Here is a 24492-nt window from a genome sequence, read left to right as displayed (position 1 = left end):
CTCTACGTCCCAGCAGCTTCTCCTGGGCATGGATCTTGGCAGCAGAACCCACACTTACACACCCGGCCACATAATTTAATAGCAGAGATAATACCAAGTAAGACTCGGTCTCCTGGCACCTTGGCCTGGAACTGGAAGACGACTCTGGACAGACTGCCGTTAAATACATAACGAGTCCTAGAGGTCAGGTACATTGAAGACAGGAAAACACACGCATCAGCTGAGTGCCTGGAGGCACTGTTTGGAAATGCGCTAGCACAACATTGAGCTTCCCCCTAGCTCTGCTGAAGTCTCGCTCAGCACATGCCGATACGCGGCCATGTCTCAGGGGCACCAGAAGACATTACAAGACACTACAGTTTGAGGCCTCAGTTCTGTTAGGGCACTCCAAGAGCTGCCCAAAAGGATTTTTAATTCAAAACCCATCACCTCTTTCCACCTGTGACTGGTTCTTACACTCCCGATGAGAATTACAAGACACAACTCCCAATGCTGCTCAAGAGGCAGCAGCATCCATCCCGTCTAAACACACCGCTCTCCTTCGTGCTCAGAGTACCTGCGACCGCTCGCAGCAAAACACCCTGCAACGTGCTCCCTTCGCAGGTCCACTTGCTAGACAAGAAATTCACACGTGGATCCTGGGGAAGGGTACACAGAAAACAGCTTGGGCCTCTCACAAGGAACGTTTTCACCTGACCACAACTCCAGAAAGCAGCTGGAACATTCCAGTCTCTGGGATCACCACTGGCAAGTTTAAGAACTATCGGTGTCTTTCCTGTTCTGATCACAAGTTCTCCAGAGCTCCCCACTCATTTGACACTCTTCCTCCTTAAATCTATTAGCCCTGCACTTTATGGCACTGAAAAATAAAGTGAGTAAATTAATGGATTATGGACAGCTTTTGCACTTAAGCAGCATGAGAAATCCTCCCTCTTTCCCACACCCTTTTTCTTCCGCAGATAGCCCCCAGCATATAAAGACTTCATCCCTCTTCCCAAAACTCAGTGCAATAGTAACAGCAATACCCTGCTACTAAATTAATTTATTTTCTTCCTGCAGTGCACAGGTGGCTCTAGAAAAAAAAGAAAATAAAAGAGAGACTGATCCAGAATTACATGTAGAACAAGAAAAGCAGTGTTCAGTCCTGCTAGCACTTGTGCTTCTGCCTGAAGCAGCAGTGAGGAACGACAGGCAAAGGGCTGCTCTCACACCTAAACACGGGTGTTATGGGAACACACAAGTACCGGCCATTTCCAGCGCGACAAGTCACGGGCACGACTCTTCTAGCACTTCCTCACCTCGCAGACAGAAGGATGTTCTGCAGAATACACTAGGAGCTTCCTTTCCCCACATTTTTGCCCCACATTCAGCAAGAATTCTGTTTTGCTTAAATCAGAGGGAAGAGGAGCTTTCAGGAGCGCAGCCCGGAATGGTGCCGGGGACAGAGACAGTATCAAAGCGCAGATCATAGTGCATTGAATCACTGTTCACCTTAGATACATGAGAATTACTGCCCCACTTCTTTTAAGTAAACACAGGGAAGTTTCAGATACCAGCCAGCTGTAAGAAACAAGGACATGAAGCAATAAACATGGGGCTAACATTGTCGGTGACCCCAAAGTGACTGCTGCTCGAGGGCCTGGAAGTGAAAACAGCCTGTCTGGCTACTGCAGTGTCAGCAGTACGAGAGAATCTCCAGCTCTGCTGCAGCCAGCAGTTCCAATGGTGTAGTTCTGATGTTCCCAGTTGGGTGGACACAAGAATACGAATGTATTCTGCAACATGGGCAAATTTAATTCCAGCCTGCGCTGGAGCCACAGCGTTCACATCTGGAGGATTCCTCTTCTGACCACAAGTCCTCTCGTGCTCACTTCCTTTTATATCTAAGAAAGGACCAGAATCTCCCAGATAAATTATTTTGCTACTGAACACAAGGTGAGCAAAGAAGGGTAACAACTGTGGAGGAGAAGAAAGCTTGCTCAGGAGCAGCTGCAATTAAGCATGCTCCCAGCATGCATCCCCTTCTCACTGAAGATACATTTGTTATAGCAGGCAGACACCTGCTACTCTTCCAAGGAGCCCTTCAGTCTCACCGCCTCCGTCCCTCCTGCCATGCCTAACAGAGACAAAGCTCTGTGGAACTGGAGGGAGCAGGCAAAGGTGTAAATCCTTGAGGCAACTGTTTGTGACCCACGCTCAAAGAGCTGCCCTTCTTCTGGACAGCCTCTGAACGCTCTTGAGAACATCGCATCTGCTGATCAGCCGAGCCTCCTCTGGTAAAAAGCCGTGTCTCTAGATATCAATGTCAAGTGGTTTGTTTTTACAAACAAAGTGCTGGCTACCCATCAGAAAGACTGCACCTGTATAATACCTTCAGACTAAACTAGAAAGAGAGGGATCTCTTATGTACTCGAGCCTACAATAGACTTCCCGTAAGTGGCCTGAACTGAATGCCAGGAAGCCAGTTCCACTTGCCAGCATATGGGTATCAGATGTACACAACTCTTGGAAATTCCTCCCACTTGAGCTAAGCCAGGGAAAGATGACGAAGTGAACTCCATCAGCCTGTATGAAGAGCAAGACGTCACCAAGTTTTCAGGCAGGTAGAGAACTGAGCGTTCCTTCTGCCATGACCCCACCTTCCTGGGTACAGGCTTTGTTACAGAGAACAGAGACCCCAATTCTGGAACAAAGAGACAACACAAGAGTTCTTTGATGGGAAGAAAAGCCACAGAGGTCTGCAGTTTGAAGAGAGGCTATTTTTAGATGACAGGCAAAGCAGAGCATTCTTTCCTGTGCGCTGTCAACATCAAACCAGGAATTCACCCAGACAAAAGCCTACAGGGTGGCAAGCGCACACTCCAGGTTTGAGGATACTTGCAGAAGTTGGATGACAGATAGCAAAGCTGTCACGTGAAATGGTACGTCAAAGTACAATATAATGCACCCTGACTGCAGACAGATTTTTAGAGACATAAGAACAGCAACGTTGAAAAACCCAGAGTATGCAAGGATGCACTGCACTGCCAGAAAAATCACTTCCTTCTTCCGAAATGAAACATTTCAGCACAGGTGACTGCCTGAACGGGGCATGTCTTTGCCAAACAAGCCCAAGGCAAGCTAGCACCCTGAAGTCCAGGCCAAAGTGAGTGATGCTGGATGAGGATGCCAAGACAAGCAGCTTGCTGCAGCCAGAGTCTATAACCTTGATTATAAGCGTTGGTTGCTACAAGAAGCACTCATGTGGCCTCAGCGGACACAGCTCTTCGGAGAGCTCCCAAAGCCTCACAACACTGGGAAGAGAACTCTGTGTATTAATGTGAAAAAGACTGCAGAGAAGATGAATCCAAGGATAATGTGCACAGGAAGTTTCAGTGCCATTTCTCGGGTCAGTCCTTTGAGATCAAAAACTGGAGAAGTGGGTAACAAGGGAAACAGCATGCAGTATCAGTCCTTCCTGCACATGAAGGTGGTCCACCCAGAATTGAATTCTACTACCAATTGCTGGCACAACTGATGTGGAGGAACATGTGTACGTACATGATTATCATGCCAGATAACTTTGAAAGGATTAGATGCCTTTTTCTGTTGGAGTAGTTCGTCTCATAGGCAAGGGTCACCTCCAACAAGTCTTACCTGACCCAATTTTGATCAGTCCGTTGTGCTGAATGAAGATGGTGTCGCAGGTCAGGTTACCGTGGATGATCGGGGGATCACAGGAGTGGAGGTAGCTAGAGATGCAGAACAGAGCACTGGTCAGGCTGAGGCCAGGAATCCCTCCCTTCATCCCTTCCCTGTCCCAACCAACATCAGAAGAGAACGGGAGGGCAATGGGCACATGCCAGGGATTTACAATAGCAGGGAGGTACAATTAAGTGACTGTACGTCAACCTCTAGGCTAGGAGAGAATCATGAAAACTAAGCAATTGTCTCTAACGAACAACCTCCAGAACATGAGATAAAAATAAAGCTTTCTCTGATCGGTTCCCAGGAAACCCAGGGTACCATGGGTAAAGAAGCCATTTCATCAATCCCGATACTGCTAGGTTGCTGCTAAAAGGGTTCTGATTTTATACCAAAAAGATTAGAGCCTTATTCTGGCCCTGCTCACAGGGCATCAAAAAGGCGCTCAGTGCTGCACAAACACGACGGGTCAAGTTTTCCAGCTGGCACAAATAAAGCTTGGCAGTGCTAGGGTCCCAGGTACATTTGAGGTTACCTGGTTTTGTGCCTCACTCTGCTTAGTTTTACGTTAGCAGCCAGCACAAATAAGGACTGTCAGCTCCCAAAAGCTTATTAGAACCCCAACTATTTATCAACAGCTATATCTAGCCAAGCAGCAATAGAATTTTCATTATGGAGCAGGAGCCTTGTTCTGACATCTGGGTTATTGTTTTCCAAGGCTGTTACTAGCTACACACCAACTCTGGCTCAGGCAGAGGAGTCTTTAAAATCAAAACAAAAAAATCCCACATTCTATTCAACTGGGTTATACTCGGATGGCTTCAGAAGACCTGCATCATCTCCACAAACCTTCTAACAATATCACACCAGAATAATCATGAAGCTACTGCATGATACAGGACCACAGCCTGCCAAGACTAAGACAATTTTCCTCACTCCTCTCATGTGGAATTTGATTTCTTTGAGACTTCTTTGCAACAGCCTCTTGGCCGTGGTTAGATCCAGGTTATAAAGCTGGATGCTCTGGAGAGCTCTCTGATGCTCAACTCCCACACTCACTATCACATCAGTCGCAGCTGTTGGGATCTAAAACCTACATTGCACATGTGCGTCTATTCTAGAAGCTTCAATACTGTCTAACTGAAGACTCGGATTGTTATAGGAAGCACAGTTGACTCTCTGCTGACCATGACTGGGATAGAAATCAGGCTGGTTGACTGAAAGCGCTCTCTAGGCTCCATTCCATGAAGTCTGCTAACATTTGGCAGCACGTATGTTTATAGCTCTTAACATTCTAGCACAAGAGAGGCTCCACTTAAACAGATGGCTAGACCACAAAATCAGTAACTCACATACCTGAGAGCAGAGAGGATCTGGGTACACCATCGCTTCCAGGCCTACAGACACGAGAGAAAAAAGGATAAAAATCATTCAAGGAAGAGGAACTAAACCATAGTTCTGCAATTCATAGCCCATTCATATGAAGGAATACACGCTCCATTCTGTGTTACCTTAGCTTTTACTTCCTACACACCTGTACTGGGTAAGAATTTAGAGGATCAGTACTCCCCGACTCAGTTTAGTTTCTATGTATTTGTATGGGTCAAGAAACACACCTCCCCTCCTAACTCTTCTCATACACAGACGCCTTCCCTCTTTCCTGCGTGCACACATGGACGGGGATGTGCCTGTCACACCATACTTATGAAGCTGCAGAACTGCTGGAAACAAAGCAAAGAGCACAGAACTGCTGTCCAAGAGAAGCTGCAACTAAACTACTTTACAGTAATAAAAAGGAATTGCAGCCACATGTTATCACCAGGTTGCCTTCTCATCAGGATCCTCTGCTGAAGGAGCTTGCAGGGGCTGATGGCACTAAGTGGAAACAGGCATACACAGAAGAGTTACCTTTTCATTCATAGTTTTGTGGTTTTTCTTTGTCTTCTTCAGGAACTGTTTCAAGCTCCCTGAAGACATATATTCAGTGATGAAGATCACCTGTAGGGGCAGCACAAGGCACAAGACATTACCCTCTGCTTCACTAAGTACCTACAGGACATACAGTGAGAAAACCCCACACTTAGCTTTACCTACCCTGGCCTTATTCTCCTTCACATCGGCCCAGTATTTGTGAAACTTCACAATGTTCAGATGTTCCAGCTGAATTAAGTTGTCAAACACCGCTTTAACTTTTTCCTTAACATCAGAAAGACAAAGACATGTTACATCAGAGGCCACATCAGCCCACATCTTCCTTTCTTCTTGGGTCTTGGTCCCCTTAACACTGTACACTTCAAGCTCCTACGCGAAGAACAAACAGCATCTGATTTCATCCTACACTGCACCTCAGCTGAGCACGGTCTGATCACCAAGACTAAATCAACACAAGAGACCATGGAAATAGCAGAACAGCAGCTCTCCACCACATTTTCTGCACAGACCAGGTTTAAGCTGAATTTGCTACATTTGAGCAGCGCAGCACTCCAAATCCAGCCAATAATCCACACAAAAGGTCACCAGTATCTATAATCCCACCCTCGCGCATTGTATGTTTCCTGCATCTTGTCGGGAAACACATCAACTTACTTCCTGAAGCTTGAAGTTCTTCCGCTCGGAAAACTGAACTTCATTCCAAACAACTTCCACACCTTCCTCCGTATCCATGGCCAGGTAGGCACTATCGATCCCCGGGACATTGCGCTGATTCACCTGTACAGGAAGGATGGAGACAGAAGTGAGTTCTAGAACAGCAAGACCAGATTACTACCATGCATCCTTCATTTGAGTATTAGGAACTTTGTTCGTTAACTTTTAATTAAATGAGCATTCCAGGACAGGATTGTGCACATTTGTTTCAGGAATGGGACATACCCCAACGCGAAGACACTGTAGGCCACGTAAGCAGCAAGGCCTGGGCATATTTGAGGGAAAACTTTTGCACAAAGGATGTTTTGTAGTAAAAGCTGCCTTTTGGCAACAATACATGGGATTTTTATGTTTTATGGTATCATTAGTTAGTTTAACCACAAAAAAATACCAACTCCAACCCCAAAGAAAGGGACACAAAGAGTCTCAAGAACTCAGACACAACTTTCTGGAAGAATTTTCTGAAGGTGATGAAACACAAAACTCAAGAGGAAATTGATCCAAGCAGAGAGAAACAAAGTGAAAGCTGAAATTTGGGAACAGACTTAGGAATGGATTACACAATTGAAACTGCCACAATAATTTCTTTAGTTAATAAATGCAGAAGTTAACCTAGCACAAGTACATCCACACCAGGTGTTAAAGACGTCAGTGAGCACTAAGAAAGCTAGAAGGGGAGGGGACCTGACAAAGCCGGAGTTTAAAGCCCGGCATGAGAATAGCTAGGGCTGTGGAAGTATCTAATGCTACAAGACTCGCTTAGATGCAAGATGAACACTCCCAGCAGCAAGTTTACCATAATCCTGTTTTTCCTCAGATATGTAGTGGCATCCGAAGATGTACCTGGATTCCTTCCTCCAACATCTTGAGCATTTTGCTGTTCTGTAATGCCTTTTACAGGCTATTTCACAGGCCTGTACCGTTACAGTCATGGTTAAAGTCCTACTGCACCAGGCAATATACAGTGATAAAAAGGGGTTCCTATCTCAAAGTACTTAGAGGAGACAGAGGGTAGAATTTAACTTTTAATTGTCAATCATCAACCATTACTATTCACTATCAACTGGCCACATACCCAGAGTCACTTCACTTTCAGCTGATCCAATTCCCCTCTTGAAGTAGAAGTTAACACAGACATTTGGCTAGCAAATCCAGACTCATCTTCCATTTATATTCCCATTTCACAGCTTTTCCTGCTCATATTGTCTCATCTTCTCTTCCCTCACCAGGGACCAAATCAGCATCCGTTTGCTGGAAGCTTCTCACCATATATAAGGGCTTCCTCAAAAATCCCTTCCCCCGGGCAGCCACTTTTAACATGATCAAATTTACTCAATCTCAGCTACAGTGTTATGCTAATGAGAACTGACCCAAATGTTCTGCCATCCATGGAACTTAAATGAATGAAACACTACACTATAGGAAACAACTAGTGGCAAGGGGCTGGGAGGCCCGTCCTCTGGGGGCGGCCGAGGGCTCGGGGCTGGAGAGAAGGGGGCCGAGGGGCCACCTCATGGCTCCCTGCAGCCCCCTGAGGAGGGACGTGGAGAGGGAGGTGCCGAGCTCTTCTCCTGGCACCCGGGGACAGGGCGCCTGGGAACGGCTCAAAGCTGCGCCCAGGGAGGCTCAGGCTGGACACGACGAGGCATCTCTGTACCGAGAGGGTGGTCAGACCCTGGCACGGGCTTCTGGAGAGGTGGTTGATGCCCCGAGCGGGGCAGAGCTGGAGAGGCATTTGGGCGATGCCCTTAATGCCGTGCGTTAGCGTGGGGTCAGCCGTGAAGGGGTCGGGCGGTGGGACCAGATGGTTCCTGGAGGTCCCTTACAGCTCAACTATTCTACTCTACTCCATCAGCAGGCTGACACTTCAACTGACAGACAATCAATAGAGCTGGGATTCTTTTTCATGATCTTTCAAGGGAATCCTAACAGGCCCGGTGACATTCAATATTCTGAAATTGCAGACGACACACTGGAGCGATAAACAAGAAGAGCATAACTAGTGAAACAGATTGCTCTGTAAGCTGAGCAGTAAATTACTGTGACAAAACCAAATGCAATGGGGTGACACAGGCAGCAATAAAGCATATAGGCCATAATTACACAAAGACAGCCTGAGTTACAGAAAATAACTGTTGAAAACAATCACAAGAGACAAGCAGCTTAGCATGAACAACCCTGTTCCCTTCCCACCTCTCACCTCCTGCAGAACTGAGGGGTGAAAGGCCTGAGATTTGATTTAAGGAGACATTCATCATATCTATCCTAAGAACTTGATTTGATATATACATACACACACACAGAGATACTGACAGCTAAGTAGCAGGCCAGGCCTGTCATGCTTCATCATTAAAGAAAGCTGAAAGAATGAAGATAATTAAGGAGACATAAAATTTATTCCTTCAAATTTTAGTATGAGAAATAGCTTAGGGATGACAGTAGTATAAGAACGCCTAGTACAATTAATAAAGCTGAATGCCAAAAGGCTTTGACTTTAGAGAAGTTTAAACAAGCCCCCAGCCAACAGAAAGGCAGGTACGCACCAGTAGTGCGGGGACAAGATAAAAGCCATGGCTACTGACACCCAATGCCCATGCATCCCTCATATGCTATTCCTTCCGCGTATTTGCTGCCTATTCAAAGATCTTCTAGCTTTACTGGATTAATTAAGTCCTCACATACGGACAATAACTCAAAATCTTACAGCCAGTGGATGTGGATTCATCATATCTTCTCCCATTTCTGGGGAAGTTTACCAAACGTAAATAATTTCCATGACTCATAGGCAATATTCCAGCGCAACAGATATGACTCAAACACCAAACCCATCTGACATCACCGATGGCAATTGTCAGTTCAAGGGGAGTTTCAACAGCTTGCGCAGAAGAGTAAAAGGGGAAAAATGCAGACAGACAACTGAAAGGGTAGCAGCAAATTCATCCTTTGTTCAGCTTGCCAAATCACTGTTCCAAATCCCTCTCCACGCTCAGCAAAGTGGAATCCCAGACCCTCATGACAGCATGCTCTGGCGCTTGTCCTGTGCCTTCCCGAAGGCTGCGGCTGGCTGTTGCCCCCAGACAGCTATTGGTGAACGATGGATGGTTTCAAGCTTAACAGCCCAGTTCAGAAGCAAAATCAGAGGTAGCTGCAGCAATATAAATTTCACCTTCTGCAAAACCTGACTGAGCAAGAGGAAACAGAAACAGCCCGTTGAAAACGCTGCCCTCCATGCCTCCTCCCCTGAAGGACAAGGAGAGCAACCAGCAAGGTCTGCAGCCTGGGACAGCCATGCCCTGAAGAGACAGCAGAAATACTGTTCTTGCCCCAAAGAGCGCTGGTGACCCAGGCATCACACAGGACGGAGATGACGACGGTCCTCTCCTCACTTTGCCCCAGCTTCCTGCATCCTCTATCATGTAATTTAAGACTGACTGTTTAAACTGGTTTAATTTTCAGTGCTCTTTTATGACCCAGACCAAAGACAACAAGCCGCCCATGAACTATGCTGATGAAATGACAAAACAAGACTGTCTCAAATAAAATACCCTGTGTTGCTACAGATAAAATATTACTCTGGAGTGTTTCTTTTCCAGAAAGCCCACGTAGACAAGGTAGCTGCTAAACTATGAAGGAAGATGCTAACTAAACTCAGTTCAGCGTGAATCTCTGACGTACGACAAAGGAAGCAGTTTCACAACCACAAAAAAGTCTATAGCAGAAACACTAATGTAGCTCTTTGTCCATATACACAAGAGGTAAGGAAACTCAAGAAGAATTTCAAGTTAATTTAAGTAATTAAAGGGGAGTGGGGGCAAGAGATTTAAATGCTGTTACTTCAAGGCATAACTTAGCTCTAAGGGAAAAAAGTCTGGAAGATGTATTTCCCTTAGGCAGGTTATTCCAATTGTCCAGTGCATGTTTTTTGCAAAGCTCTCAAACTTCTGGATATCTATCACTGAAAGCACACAGACTTTTGGAGAGATGTTCTGTAGTTCACATGATCTGTCAGTTTAAAAATACAGCCTAAGCCAAAAGTGACAGCGATGATTTACAATTAAAAAAAAAAAGTATAAAAAATGGAAAAAACCCATAATAATTAGAATATCAGTACAGAATGAAGCTGCACATTGAAGAAAAGAGGTTAGGAATGGCAGCACATTAGGCCAGGCACTTACAAAAAGTCATATATCTGATTAAGAGTAGCATGAATACGTTAAAAAGTTACCCTGGCCACTTGTTCGGGCCAGAGAAAGAGATCAAAGCTCTGTTCAACCAGCTTGGCAAAGGCTTGAGAACAGAGACAATACACCTACAGAGGAGAGCAGCCGGAGCAGAGGACCTTCACTTGGTGCTGAACTGTGGTGAAACAAAAAGTAGCATATTTACCAGGAGAAAGAGGAAACAAAAGCAGCTGTCTCAGAGATTTGAAGCTGATCTAGAGTGTAACAAAGTCAAAGAACACAAAGGGAAATGGAAAAAAAATCAAACAAAATAAAGAAGCAAGCCTACTTCATGTCTGAATTAAACTGACAGCACTGGCCTTTGCAATTATATTCGTGGTAGTAAAATGCTTAGGTGTTAATTCAAAAAGAAAATGAAAATAACTAGTGTAATATAACAATCTCAAGGAAAGGAAGATACCAATTATCACCACGGCTATACAATCCAATTCATACAGCAACCAAAGTATAAGGAAAAGAAATGCAACACCTGATTCTTCCAGACAGCTATGTGCTGGAACAAGTAATAAGATAAAACACAGAACTGCCCACCCCCGCCCCCCGCAGCCTGGGCTGCATCCCCAGCAGCGTGGGCAGCAGGGCGAGGGGGGGATTCTGCCCCTCTGCTGCGCTCGGGGGAGACCCCCCTGCAGTGCTGCCTCCAGCGCTGGGGCCTCGGCACAGGAGAGACACGGAGCTGTTGGAGCGGGGCCAGAGGAGGCCCCGGAGATGCTGGGAGGGCTGGAGCCCCTCTGCTGGGAGGACAGGCTGAGAGAGCTGGGGGGGTTCAGCCTGGAGAAGAGAAGGCTCCGCGGAGACCTTCCAGCCCCTGCCAGTCCCTCAAGGGGCTCCAGGAAAGCTGGGGAGGGACTCTGGAGCAGGGAGGGGAGCCATGGGACGAGGGGGAAGGGTTTTACACTGAAAGAGGGGAGACTGAGTGAGATATTGGGAAGAAATTCTTTGGTGTGAGGGGGGTGAGCCCCTGGCCCAGGTTGCCCAGAGAAGCTGTGGCTGCCCCATCCCTGGAGGGGTTCAAGGCCAGGTTGGCCGGGGCTTGGAGCAACCTGGGCTGGTGGGAGGTGTCCCTGCCCAGGGCAGGGGGTGGCACTGGATGGCTTTTAAAGGTCCTTTCCCACCCAACCTGTTCTATGATTCTACATTAGTAATAAGCTTGTCTATGTAACCAAACAAACCTTGACCATTTAAATAGAGAGTGAAAAGTCTTCCATGAGTTGGAACTTGCCCTCACTTGTAATTTCACACACAATAGCTCAGGAGATGCCATCTGGAGAAACACGTCAAAACCAGACAGGCTTGAAGCACACACACCAAGTGTCCCTGCCACCTCCCAGAGGCTCCTGCTCCGTGCTGGCGCACAGGGTGGGCTACAAAGGGCAGAGCACGGCTCGGAGCCCAGCTCCATCCTGCCAAAAGCAGTGGGATTTGAGTCACACCACCATCACCAGACTGTAGCCCAGTGGCCAATGCAGCCTCTCCAGAAGCATTTTGACAGTTCTGGCTAAACAGCATACTGAGGGACAGGCTTCACTAAAAATTCATGTCTGGTAACTCTCCGGTCAGTGGATTGGCAACTTTTTAAAAAAAAAACAAAACAAAACAAAAAAACACACACAGAAGTATGACAAGGGTCAAGTTGCTCTGAACAGAAAAAGCACTGCTCTTGATATCCCACAGGGAGACATGCATCATTCCCATCCATTTAATGGATAATGGAAACGAATACATAAGTTGTCTACTGGGAGCACAAAGGGACAAATGCTTGGTTTCGTTTGGTGCTTCACAACAAACAAGCAACCCAATGGAGCCAAAGAGAGTTCAGTATTACTGAGCTGAACTATGGAAGTAGGAAGAGGCAACGAACTCCCCATCCCTAATTCCCAGAGAGAAACAGAAACAGCACAGCAAAATAAATAAGGGAGTAGGGGAGAAAACCCAATATCCTACAAGGAGAAACCATTCAGATATAAGTCCATCAGGAAGGTTACGGTAACTCTCCAGTACCTCTGTATTTACTGTACTGTTATCACCCCTGTATCATTATTAAAACCCTCATCAAAGACACAACAGGAAGGACATACCACAGACAGTTCACATCCCCGAGAACAGCCAGAAATAAAACTGACCGTGAGGTTCTGGAAGTTCTCAGCACAGAACCCAAGGGCAGTAAGCTCAGATGAGCGCCAGTAATGCAAAACACCACAACGAGGGGAAACACCAGGCAGGATAAACTCCAAATTAGCTACTTTCACTCTGCGCTAGCCCATCCTGTTATGCTGTGACACTTTTCACCTGGTAAAGCGATCTTCAAATCACTGCAGGTAACTCTGAAAAACATCACTTCGTCTTAGGAGGCGTTAAAAGCTCAACAGTAGGAATTACAGGGAAAGGAAGAGAAAGTGTCATAAAAATTGGTATGCTGCTGTAAGTACAAATCTTAAATAGGCTTACAAAAATCGCTCATGGCACACAGAATACGAATAGAAAGTAATTATTTCGTGTTTCTGATAATACAAGAGCAAGAAATCAGGCAATGAAGTGATCAAACACTGTATTTTAAAGCAAATTATGAGGAAGCATGTGATCCTGACACATATACATATATATGTATATATACATATATAAAAAAAAAATTAAACTGTAAAGCTGACTACCACGGGATATGTGTCAGAAGTAAAAATGACTGCAAGTTGAGACTAAGCTAGCTATCGGAAATGTGTGCATTTGTAACTACTAAATACAACAGTCCAAATCAGTACCTGGCTCAAATTGCCTCAACTCGTGATTACTGTGAGAGCATGTCACAGCAAAACATCTTAGTGTTTTTTCCATTCTCTCCTATTCCCTTTCTTATTTGGTGGTTTAACAGCAGGAGCTCTGGCTCTGCCACCTAAACATGAAAAAGTTAGAGCAGAATTCCACATACTCACGAGATACTCATTTTCTATCCAGAACAGGTAGTATTATAATTATACATTTTCTCTTCATTCTTGCTACTGCTGTAATTACAATTTTAAAAGCTGTATTTTTCCACCTTCTGCGTTGTAACAGTTGTTCACTCAACTCCAGGCAGAGCTACAGAAGTCTCCCTGAATTAACAGGCCAGAAAAGTTTCATCAAACTCCTGTGGAAAGGAATCTGGGCAGGGGCTATTGAAAGCAGAAGCAAGAACCACATCAGTGATCAGAGGAACCACAACAGGGCAGGGAACCCAGACAGCCTAATCCGCGATGGGTGAGACACTGTACCGAGGGCTCCCAAGGCCAGAAAGGTGTGCAATTAAGTCACCGTCCCAATTAGGAAAACCCACGTAGGCAATTCAACAGGAGAAACCCCTTCAGCAATATTACACAAGCCAAGTGGAGATGCCGTGTAAAGGAATACAGGACTTATAATAGGATGTCAGAGATAGGCAATTTTGGGATTGAGCAGGAGAATTCAGGTACAATATTCATAGGATGTTTGAGGGAAGGGCCCAAAGTGTGAAAAAAGAAGGATCAAGGAGAGTCACTAGCCAAGTCCTGTGCCTGATCACCATCACCTGTACTGCCTTTTTGTTAAATTATATTTATAACTATTTTCTGTGTAACCATGCTCCTACTCTCTGTGTATGTGCACACACGTCTGCTAGGACAAAAGGTCTTGGGGCCAGATTTTGCAGAGACAAAGGGCCTGAGAGACAGGCACTAGAGACAGCCGTGAAATAGGATTTTCCCTGAGCACTGACCCTTAGAACCAAGGGTACGGCTATTCATGTTACCAGTGTTAACACGGGATGCTTGAAAAAGCACTGTGCTCCCGTTTGTGCTAACCTGTGTCTGGCTGGCCACACTTTAACAGTGTTCCTGTCCATCAGGATTTGCCGTGTGGCCTCTCCGTGGGCAGGACCCGGAGCTGGAGATGTCAGTCAGCCTCTCCCTTCCGCTGGCCCGGCAGTGAGCTCCTTCCCCAGTGATGACCACCACCAAATGGGCAGCAGCAGCCACCACACTATGATCACTCCCCCTGGGCCTCCCAATGCAGGTCTAACGAGACAGAGCTGTGACGAGGGGAAGGCTTTGGTGCTGCTGGTAAGCTACGCGCACCACATGAATGCTACAGGCTAGGGGACAGAGTGGCTGGAGAGCTGCCCGGTGGAAAAGGACCTGGGGGTGCCCAGGGAATTGGTTGAGGCACCATCCCTGGAGGTATTTAAAAGACAGGTAGATGTAGTACTTAGCAATATGGTTTAGTGACAGTTTTCGTCAGTGCTAGGTCAATGGTTGGACTCGATGGTCTGAAAGGTCCCTTCCAACCTGGGCAATTCTATGGTTCTATGATTTATAGAACAGCTCTATGAAGAACGCAGAGCAAACACTATCCCTCGATTGCAGGCGTCTGGAGTAACCAGCACCTCCAGCCACCCAGGAGAGTGGCAGGGAGCTGCTCCAGCTGCAGAAGGGCTGAGCAGCAACGCTGGCACCGAGCGAGCTGCCAGCCGTCTGCTACAGTCCACGAGCAGGAATGTAATGGGTCTTCTGACAACCAGCGCAAGACAAAGGCTCAATTCCCTCTACGTCCTGCAGTGCCCCTCGTCTCATTCAAGCACATCTCAACAGTTCTTTCCTTCCAGGAAGCTCCCAGATGAGCCAACGAAAACGTTAAAAGGCTTCACATACTCCTTCTTTTGAGCATCTTCCCAATGGTCAAGTAAAATCATATCAACTACAGCATGTCATTGGTTTTCTCCACCAGCTGGAAAAAAACACATCTGTTGCCAAAGCCTGTCAAAAAGCTGGCAGGCCTCCTAGCACTAGTTTGCTTTGAGAATCTCCACAGTCTGTCGTCATCCAGCAGCAGAATCCAAAGCTCGGAGCATCTCAAATGCCACCTTTCCAAGGAACAAGGCCTCACTTTCACCACAGACAGAAACTCAGATGTGTGATAAGAAAAGACAGACTGGTGCTTATCTTTTACTACCCCAGCAAGTTTCTTTTCAGTTACAACAGCATCTAAGAAATCAGGCTTAAGCATCAGAGAATCCAAAAACCTAGTCTATTGGCATTTTCTCTCCAAGAACCCTGCACCCTGTCTCCTTGAAGAAATGTAAATCCAGAGGTGTGAAAGTCACCAACTGGCTCCAACTGGCTGGATGGCCGTGCCCAGAGAGTGGTGGTAAATGGAGTTAAATCCAGTTGGTGTCCAGTCACAATTGGTGTCCCCCAGGGCTCGGTGCTGGGGCCGGTTCTCTTTAATATCTTTATCAATGATCTGGATGAAGGGATCGAATGCACCCTCAGTAAGTTCGCAGATGACACTAAACTGGGCGGGCGTGTTGATCTGCTTGAGGGTAGGTTGGCTCTGCAGAGGGATCTGGACAGGCTGGACCGATGGGCTGAGACCAATGGTATGAGGTTCAACAAGGCCAAATGCCGGGTCCTGCACTTGGGTCACAACAACCCCATGCAGCGCTACAGGATTGGGGCAGAGTGGCTCGAAAGCAGCCCGACAGAAAAGGACCTGGGGGTGTTGGTTGACAGCCGGCTGAATATGAGCCAGCAGTGTGCCCAGGTGGCCAAGAAGGCCAACAGCATCCTAGCCTGTATCAGGAACAGTGTGGTGAGCCGGACTAGGGAAGTGATCGTCCCCCTGTACTCGGCACTGGTGAGGCCCCACCTCGAGTTCTGCCTTCAGTTTTGGGCCCCTCGCTACAAGAGGGACATTGAGGTGTTGGAGCGTGTCCAGAGAAGGGCTACAAAGCTGGTGAGGGGTCTGGAGGACAAACCTTATGAAGAACGACTGAGGGAGCTGGGGTTGTTTAGCTTGGAGAAGAGGAGGCTGAGGGGAGACCTTAGCACCCTCTACAACTACCTGAAAGGAGGTTGTAGAGAGATGGGGGCCGACCTCTTCTCCCTGGTGACAAGTGATAGGACGAGGGGAAACAGGTTCAAGTTACGTCAGGGGAGGTTTAGATTAGATATTAGGAGACATTTTTTCACTGAAAGGGTTATTAAACATTGGAATAGGCTGCCCAGGGAGGTGGTGGATTCACCATCCCTGGAGGTGTTTAAAAAAAAGGGTAGATGGGGCACTTAGGGACATGGTTTAGAAGTGACTCTTGTCAGGGTAGGCTAAAGGTTGGACTCGATGATCTTAAAGGTCCCTTCCAACCTCAACAATTCTATGATTCTATGATTCTATGAAAAATGATTCGAGAAACTAAGAGTCCCACTAGGAGTGAAAAAGACAACAACTAGGTAAAATAAAGATGCAGTAGACACAGCATTTCATTTAATTTATTTCTGGGTTCAGGTCCTCATAAACCACAGCTCCTTCCTTAACGTTTGATAGCAGTAGCGTGGATCAAGAGCATCTGTTGTCCAGCGAGCTAGCCATCAAGGACCCCCTGCGTGGCTGGGAACCACCTGCCCAAACGACAGCAAGGTCTTTCACAGAAAAAGAGAAGTGAACTAACGGCAGCGGTGTTGCCTGTATTAATTTTCTGAACTTCCAGCAACAGTATACGATGAAGAACAGCAAGACTGAACGCCGTACTCAGATATACCCACAGGCACAGTACATACTGCTTCAAACCCTTCTCTCAAGTCCTGCACCTGACCTGACACCCAGGTCCAAATGGAACTCCATCATCCTACCTTAGCCTGCACACCAGTGTAAAGGGAGCTATGAAGGACTGCACCTTTCATCTAGTTTACCTGACAGCAGAAGATACCAGAGACAGGAAGACAAGGATTAATCAACACATCAACCACTGTACGCACAGACACACTATATACAAGAGATTTGTCTCCAAAACGAACCTCTCGATCTCAGCAGCCACTAAGTGGGGGCACAATGCGGAAAGCACTGTAGCAGCTGAGCTTGCAAAAAAGTTAGTAATATGTCAAGCGCAGAACAACGATCACACAACAAGGTCATTTCTTTCTCAAGGGAGGTTGCTGATGGCTAGCAAGAACTCAGACAGCACCTTTCAGCCACCTCAGAAATCACCCCCAAAATTTCAGAATCTGTAGAAAAGTACAACCCCTCTGTCTGCCACCCACACAGGACAGAGCTAGTCAGCACTCGGGCAAGTTTCCAGTCAAGGGACTGAACAAAAGCAGGACTGCAAGAACAGTACAAGGTTCTCCTGCTAATCTTGAATGGCCTGACATATCCTCAGGGAAAGGGTAAAGGTGTTTAATCAGAGACCCGTACCCTTTCTCCCATTATCTCTCTTTTCCCCTGTAAGTGCCAGGCTTCACATCCTTGCAGTCTTCTGTATGAGGGAACGAAGCAGCAACTGGCAAGAGCTGTACCACCACTGGCGATACCTCCCAAGGAGCCTGCAGGAGAGGAAGCCCAGCATACCCGCGTCTGCTTGGTCCTTTTCTCTCCCTTAGCCATGACAGACGTGCTCATACAGATACCGAAATGGGAACCTGCTTGCTCCCACACCCACAATGATACAGATTCACTCAATAGCTCTAAATGGGTTATTTGCTAAGCATGTTACAAAGATGTCAACAAAGTGTTTATTATAAACTCTTGGCTTATGCAATCACACAGTGTTTTCCTACCCAAAAAAGGTATAGAGAAATCCAGTCAATAGCTAGCTATCAACACATGAGAAACTACAGGACCACCTAAGTCTGGGCGTGGTTAAGTCTCTCCCACTAACATGAGCTTCACAAGCCCGACACAGCAATACCGGGATGAAAACTAAAAAGATTCTGCTGCAGCAGAGCACAAGTTTTCCTACAATTCTGTTTGGGTGACTTTTCTGTTTGATCTGTGCAGCTCTCAGGGACAGCAGGCTCTCAGTCCGATCTCTCAGTTTCAGGTCTAATACCAGCCAGTGGCAGGAGTCTAAAAATGAACTGCAAGTGTGTCGCTGCAATCCATCTCTTAAGAAGTTTCTATTCCTAGGAGGCATAGCAGATAATTCTGAAGATACTTGGACAACCTAAGAAAAATAAATTATGCATGCTGAGTGAAAGAAGAAAATAGTGTGTCACATGGGAACAGCAGAAAAAGAGGTTTTTGTCAGGGAGAAAAGCCAAAAGGGACCGAGGCATGCACAAGCCTGGAGAGCCTGTTAGCCTGGGGCTGTCCCTCCTATGACCCCCCTAACCTCATGCTGCGGGTCCTTTCTCTGTGCCTCTCTGCTATGAGACAAGATTCCCCTGTTAAAAGTTTATTTTCAGTTCCTTGCAGAGGCTAAAGCCTCACCTTTGTATACATTCCAAGAGCAACCAGGGGTGTGGTTCCCATTGCAGAGAGGGATTCAGCTCAGGTATTCAGCAACACACTCTGCAACACACCAGGAGACCCACACTTCGATGTACACTCAGCAGCAGCAGGAGAAAGGAGATTGTCATGGCCCCTGCAGCACTTCAGGACAGGAGAGACGCGCCTGAAAATGCCCACATTGGTCATACACTGCAGGAAAGAGCAGAGCGATGCCAAGTCTTCTCTTGTGTAAGTCATTCAACCAACAGGAAATAAGTATCTTATGGGACAAGCCACAGTGACCCTCCACCCTCCCCCCCGTCCATCCCCCCCTGCAGCAACTTCACCCTTCAGGTGACCACACGCACGATTCATTAAACATTCCACAAAGAAGTGAACTTTGGGGAAGGTAAACGTTGGGAAGGTAAGCGTTCTCTGTCTAGTTAAAATAGGTGCTCAGTTAAAAACTTCACAGCAGCGTTTAATTTTAAAAGACTACTCTGAACTTCCACAGCAATTACACAATTACCACTACAGAACTTCCTTGTGTATAGGAAAAAATTGCAATCAGTGAACTCAACACAACTCTTTTACATTTGAAGTTTACGTAGGACTAGAATAGAATACAGAATAGTTCAGCTGTAAGGGACCTCCAGGGACCATCTGGTCCCACCGCCCGACCCCTTCACGGCTGACCCCACGCTAACGCACGGCATTAAGGGCATCGCCCAAATGCCTCTCCAGCTCTGCCCCGCTCGGGGCATCAACCACCTCTCCAGAAGCCCGTGCCAGGGTCTGACCACCCTCTCGGTACAGAGATGCCTCGTCGTGTCCAGCCTGAGCCTCCCTGGGCGCAGCTTTGAGCCGTTCCCAGGCGCCCTGTCCCCGGGTGCCAGGAGAAGAGCTCGGCACCTCCCTCTCCACGTCCCTCCTCAGGGGGCTGCAGGGAGCCATAAGGTGGCCCCTCGGCCGCCTTCTCTCCAGAGGAGACCAGCCCTGAGCCCTCGGCCGCCCCCAGAGGATGGGCCTCCCAGCCCCTCGCCAATCTTGGCTGCCCTCCTCTGGGGACATCCTGACCCTTCACACCCCTCTCAATCGGTGGGGCCCAGCACCAGCACAGAGCTCCCGGTGGGGCCGCCCCAGCACCAGACACATCGGGGGGACCCCTCTCTGGACTGGCTGGTCCTGCCATGTGTGACACGGTCTGTGCTCAGTGCCAAGGCAGCTGCTGGCTCCAGCTAAGATGTGCCCACCAGCACCCCGGGCCCTCTCTGTCCGCCTGCTCTCCAGCCACTCTCTCCAGCCTGTACCAGTGCCCGCCATTATTGTCCCATGTGAACGAGCACATTTTCAGTTATATCATAGAATGGTTTGGGTTAGAAGGGACCTTAAAGATCATCTAGTTCTAACCCCCCTGCCCTGGGCAGGGACACCTCCCACCAGCCCAGGTTGCTCCAAGCCCCGGCCAACCTGGCCTTGAACCCCTCCAGGGATGGGGCAGCCACAGCTTCTCTGGGCAACCTGGGCCAGGGGCTCACCCCCCTCACACCAAAGAATTTCTTCCCAATATCTCATCCCAATCTCCCCTCTTCCAGTGTCAAACCCTTCCCCCTCGTCCCACGGCTCCCCTCCCTGCTCCAGAGTCCCTCCCCAGCTTTCCTGGAGCCCCTTGAGGGACTGGCAGGGGCTGGAAGGTCTCCGCGGAGCCTTCTCTTCTCCAGGCTGAACCCCCCCAGCTCTCTCAGCCTGTCCTCCCAGCAGAGGGGCTCCAGCCCTCCCAGCATCTCCGGGGCCTCCTCTGGCCCCGCTCCAACAGCTCCGTGTCGTTCTTGTGATGAGGACCCCAGAGCTGCACGCAGTACTCCACATATATATATATGTATCTCGGTCAGTATAGCTCAGGCTGGGCTGCTGCAGCTGAAATACCACCAAGTAACTCACAACCCCACTCACGCGGCTGCGCTGAGACTCCCCCCCGCCTCCACGACGGCCCCTGCTGACTCGGTAACTCCGGGCACACCTCACCCGGGGCGCTGCGGGCACCGGGCGGGGCTGCGAGCTGCCGTGTGGCTGCAGCGGGACAAAGGGCCGGGGCTCCGGCAGCCCCCGGAGTCGTGTCCCCCCCGCCCCCCGCTCCCGCTCCCGGTCCCGGTCCCGGTCCCGCTCCCGCTCCCAGCCCCGGGCCAGGCCCCGACGGCGGCGGAGCCGCCGACGACGCGAGGGCGCCGCTGGGCGTGGCCAGGGCGGCCAGCAGCCTATGGGAGCGGGCGCTGGTGATGTAACGCTTATCGCACCCTGCCATTGGCTGTCTTAGCCGTCCTTCGGGGCGCCGCCCCGCGGCCCCCGCCCGCCCCGGCCTCGGAGCGCTCCCACCGCGAGGAGGGGCGTCTCGGCGCCTCGGGGAGGCAGCGGGACCCGCGCGGCCACCGCAGGCCCCTCTGCCGCCCCACGGCCACTCCGTGCCCGAAACCCGCCGCCCGGGTGCTGCGCGGGGCGGGCGTGCTCCGGCAGTGAATTCTGCCGAAATGCGCTCATTTACGGCAAATCCCGAGCATTTACACCCGTTCACGCGGACAGCCCGCCCTCCGCACAGCCCCCGTGCGACATCACCACTGCTCGGTGGAAGGTGATAACAAAGAGTCTACAGCTATTAAAAGTAATTCAGAAAAAAAAAAAAGTGACGTTATTACATTTCCAAACGTACATCCAAACTCAAAGCAAGTAGTAAAGAGCGTTAACACCCAGGAATGCCGGACACGCAATCTCACTGTGATCACACGTGCTGTTTTCTCCACAGAATACCGCATTAAGTCCAAGGTGGCCACCCAATTCAGCGCCCAGCGAGGTGTTGCTGAGGTAATGGTCCCGGATTGCTCCACGTCCCTTCCCCACGCCGCAGCACCTCCTCCCTGCCCAGGGGCCATCGGGAAGAGCCCATCCACCCGTCACAGGACCCCAGGACCACTGACCCGTCCACCTGCCACACGGCCCCAGGACCACTGACCGGGCACCACGGGGACAGCCCCACACAGGGACAGCGCTGGCGCCGAGACACTTCACTCCGGTGCGCCAGGATGCTCAGAAAGTAAAGCTGTTATTTCTAAGTAAACTTCATGCTGGAACATCTGCAGTGGGAAAGTTTACTCCCAGGAACAGATCTGCCCAAAAGCTGAAGGCAGCAAAAAGAGTATGATGTCATGCAGTTAAAGTGTGTGAATGCAACTCCACACGCCAGGGTCTCATCAAGCCACAAAATTAGATACAAGATTAAGAGGCAAAACTGAATTTAACTGCATGATCCCTAGAAGCCCGTGTTCTCCATACAGACACAAGACCCAGGGCCCACACATGGGGTATCACCCTGTGGGGCAGTGGTGCAGCCTTGACAGGCGAAGGCTTGAGAACCAGAGGCCCCGAGTTTACCACAGGACAGTCAACGATTCATTTTGTGGCCTTCAACAGCCATTCCTCTATCTGCAAGGTGGAACAAAGCTCCTACATTTAACATACAGAGGCAGCTTTTGCCTTCACACCAACCAGCCGCTCTCGTTCTCAAGCCAGAAGACAGTAACTTAGCCATGCTGAAATTTTAAGGAACTTCTTGTGTTTGGGTCTTAATTTGTCTGCAGATGGAGAAAAGGAAATCTAAAGAAAACACTAGAACCTATCAAACCCTACATTTATGTAGGAGAGTACAGAAAAGCCTGGAAGGAAATTTATCTTTCTATGTCAAAATGATTGGTACTAAATAAAACATATTGAAAAGACTACACGAATGAACATCGGCTTTGTTCCCCAACGTTTGCCAATTCAGCACAAGTCACAGGAAAAATCACTTCAGGTTATTGTCAGGATCGTATTCTGGAAGCTAGAATTAACACTTCATACAGATACCCTCCCCGTTCCAACCCAAACCATACAGCTTCACCAGAAAAGGCACATTCCTACTACACCATGCTAGGATTTGGCTTATGTTAACAAAACCAAGAGAGCTTTCAAGCAAGCAAAGGTAAGGAACTGCAGGGAATCCTTGACCTTACTTTGACCTCCAAATTTACATCAGAATAAGTGATTCTCTCACCACCACCAGAGTCTGAACTACCCATGTCTACAATAATGGATAAAGCAGACAAACCTCTATGCTCAGCCCTGACTTGGCTGAGAAAAGCTACATCAGCACTTGTGCCGCAGCATTGGAGTTGACGTTTGCTGTCTTTCAGCAACTACCACAGCTTACGCAGCTTGCCCAGACAGCGCAGGTCTTACTGAGCCAACACGAAGCAGAAACCAGTTTGCAGAGACAGCCCCCAATAAGATAAACAGAGCACAGCAAAGGATGGAAAAAGGGAGAAGTCCAAAACAACAAGATCTAATCTACTTCTGTCATCATACAGCAAAATTCTGATACATGCACGGAGCAATGGATGCAAATTGGGCAAGCCAAGAAACAAGTCTGCATGAACTGGCTACTCTTTACCCAACTGAAGGCTTCAAAAGCAAACCAAAACCAGGGCATAATCAAAAAGCAGATGAGACTGGGTAACTAGCTGCCTCTGCAGTGGGTACCATTCCCTCCACACTCTCTAACAAACACCAAGGACTATCTAGTCATTGCTCTTCATTATTATCAGAGAAAAAGACCCATGAAACACAAGGCACACAGGAGTGCCAGAGGCACTCTCTGCTCCGCACAGCAACACCACCTGGCCCTGACACCACCGCACAGAGGGGCCGGCAGCACGATGGACACGCAGGGAGAGCGACAGGCGCTGCTCCGGCCTCGGCACTCCGCAGCCCGAGGAGGGACTGCCCGGCAGCTGGCGAAGGGCCATCCATCTCCCTGCGGCCCCGGGAGCATGACGGGCGCTCGGCAGCGGGCCCGAGCTGACCCGGGGACAGGTGGGGGGCGGGCAGCCGGCGGGGAGGACGAGGGCCCGGCCGTGGCCCCCCCGACCCAGGCTCCCCTATGCAGCCGGTGCTCACCTCCTCCCGCCGCTTCTGCCAGCGCCCGCACGGCGACTCCTCCAGGATCTCGGACTCGTCCTCACTCTCCTCCTCCTCCTCCTCCTCCGGGGGCGCCGCGGAAGTCACCGGCGCAGACACCGAGGTCATCCCCGGCCCGGACGATGCCGACTCCGGCTTCGAGTCGGAGCCGCCGCTCGGCACCTGCTTGGACTCGCCCTCCGACATACTGCGGTCGCACAACCTGCGGGCCAGAGGCGTGGGCCGTGAGGCGCGGTGCGGCCGCTGTAAGGCCAGGCCAGGCCCGGCGGGCCGGACCGGGCCGCGCCCCGGGCCTGTCAGCGGGGGCTGCGGCCCGCGCCCGCTGGCAGCACCCAGCCGCACCGGTTCCGGCCCGAGGCAGCAGGCAGGACAGGGAGGGGGGGAACGTGGGGGGGGTCGCGCACTCACCGGGCTCACCCGGCGCCTCCCGGTCCCCGAGCGCGACGCTGCTCTACCGAGGGGCCGCCGCCAACCGCCGCGCTGCGTAACGCGCCGTCCGGGGCGGGGCCTGCCGCGCCTCGGCCAATCAGAGCCCGGAAGCGTGCCGTCAGCCTCCGCGGTGGCCGGTGGGCGGGGCTTCGCCGTACACAGCGCCGTAGAGGGCGCCCGCGCGCGCGCTGTGTGAGGGGCCGTGCGGCGGGGCGGGGGGCGGGGACACTTGGTCGTGTGCGCCAGCCAATGAGAGCCCGGAAAGCTGCCATCAGCCTCT

At 49.5% G+C, this 24492-nt stretch overlaps 1 protein-coding gene across 2 annotated transcripts in view; it reads right to left on the bottom strand.

Moving 5' to 3' along the window:
- The window catches only part of NRBP1 (nuclear receptor binding protein 1), a 43559-nt gene extending 19267 nt beyond the window's left edge, over nucleotides 1-24292 (bottom strand). For both annotated transcript variants that reach the window (XM_063330880.1, XM_063330881.1), the window contains exons 1-7: nucleotides 24192-24292; nucleotides 23763-23985; nucleotides 6271-6393; nucleotides 5779-5880; nucleotides 5593-5682; nucleotides 5041-5081; nucleotides 3637-3731 (exon numbers count right to left, since the gene is read on the bottom strand). In XM_063330880.1, the coding sequence (XP_063186950.1) occupies nucleotides 3637-3731; nucleotides 5041-5081; nucleotides 5593-5682; nucleotides 5779-5880; nucleotides 6271-6393; nucleotides 23763-23969 (658 nt within the window). In that variant the 5' untranslated portion in view covers nucleotides 23970-23985; nucleotides 24192-24292. The remainder of the gene's footprint in view (nucleotides 1-3636; nucleotides 3732-5040; nucleotides 5082-5592; nucleotides 5683-5778; nucleotides 5881-6270; nucleotides 6394-23762; nucleotides 23986-24191) is intronic.
- Nucleotides 24293-24492: the final 200 nt, after the last annotated feature.

This window comes from Chroicocephalus ridibundus, chromosome 3, assembly GCF_963924245.1.
Source record: "Chroicocephalus ridibundus chromosome 3, bChrRid1.1, whole genome shotgun sequence".
Lineage (NCBI taxonomy): Eukaryota > Metazoa > Chordata > Aves > Charadriiformes > Laridae > Chroicocephalus > Chroicocephalus ridibundus.
The sequence above is the reverse complement of the archived record's forward strand: the minus strand, read 5'-3'. Positions and strand labels throughout refer to the sequence as shown.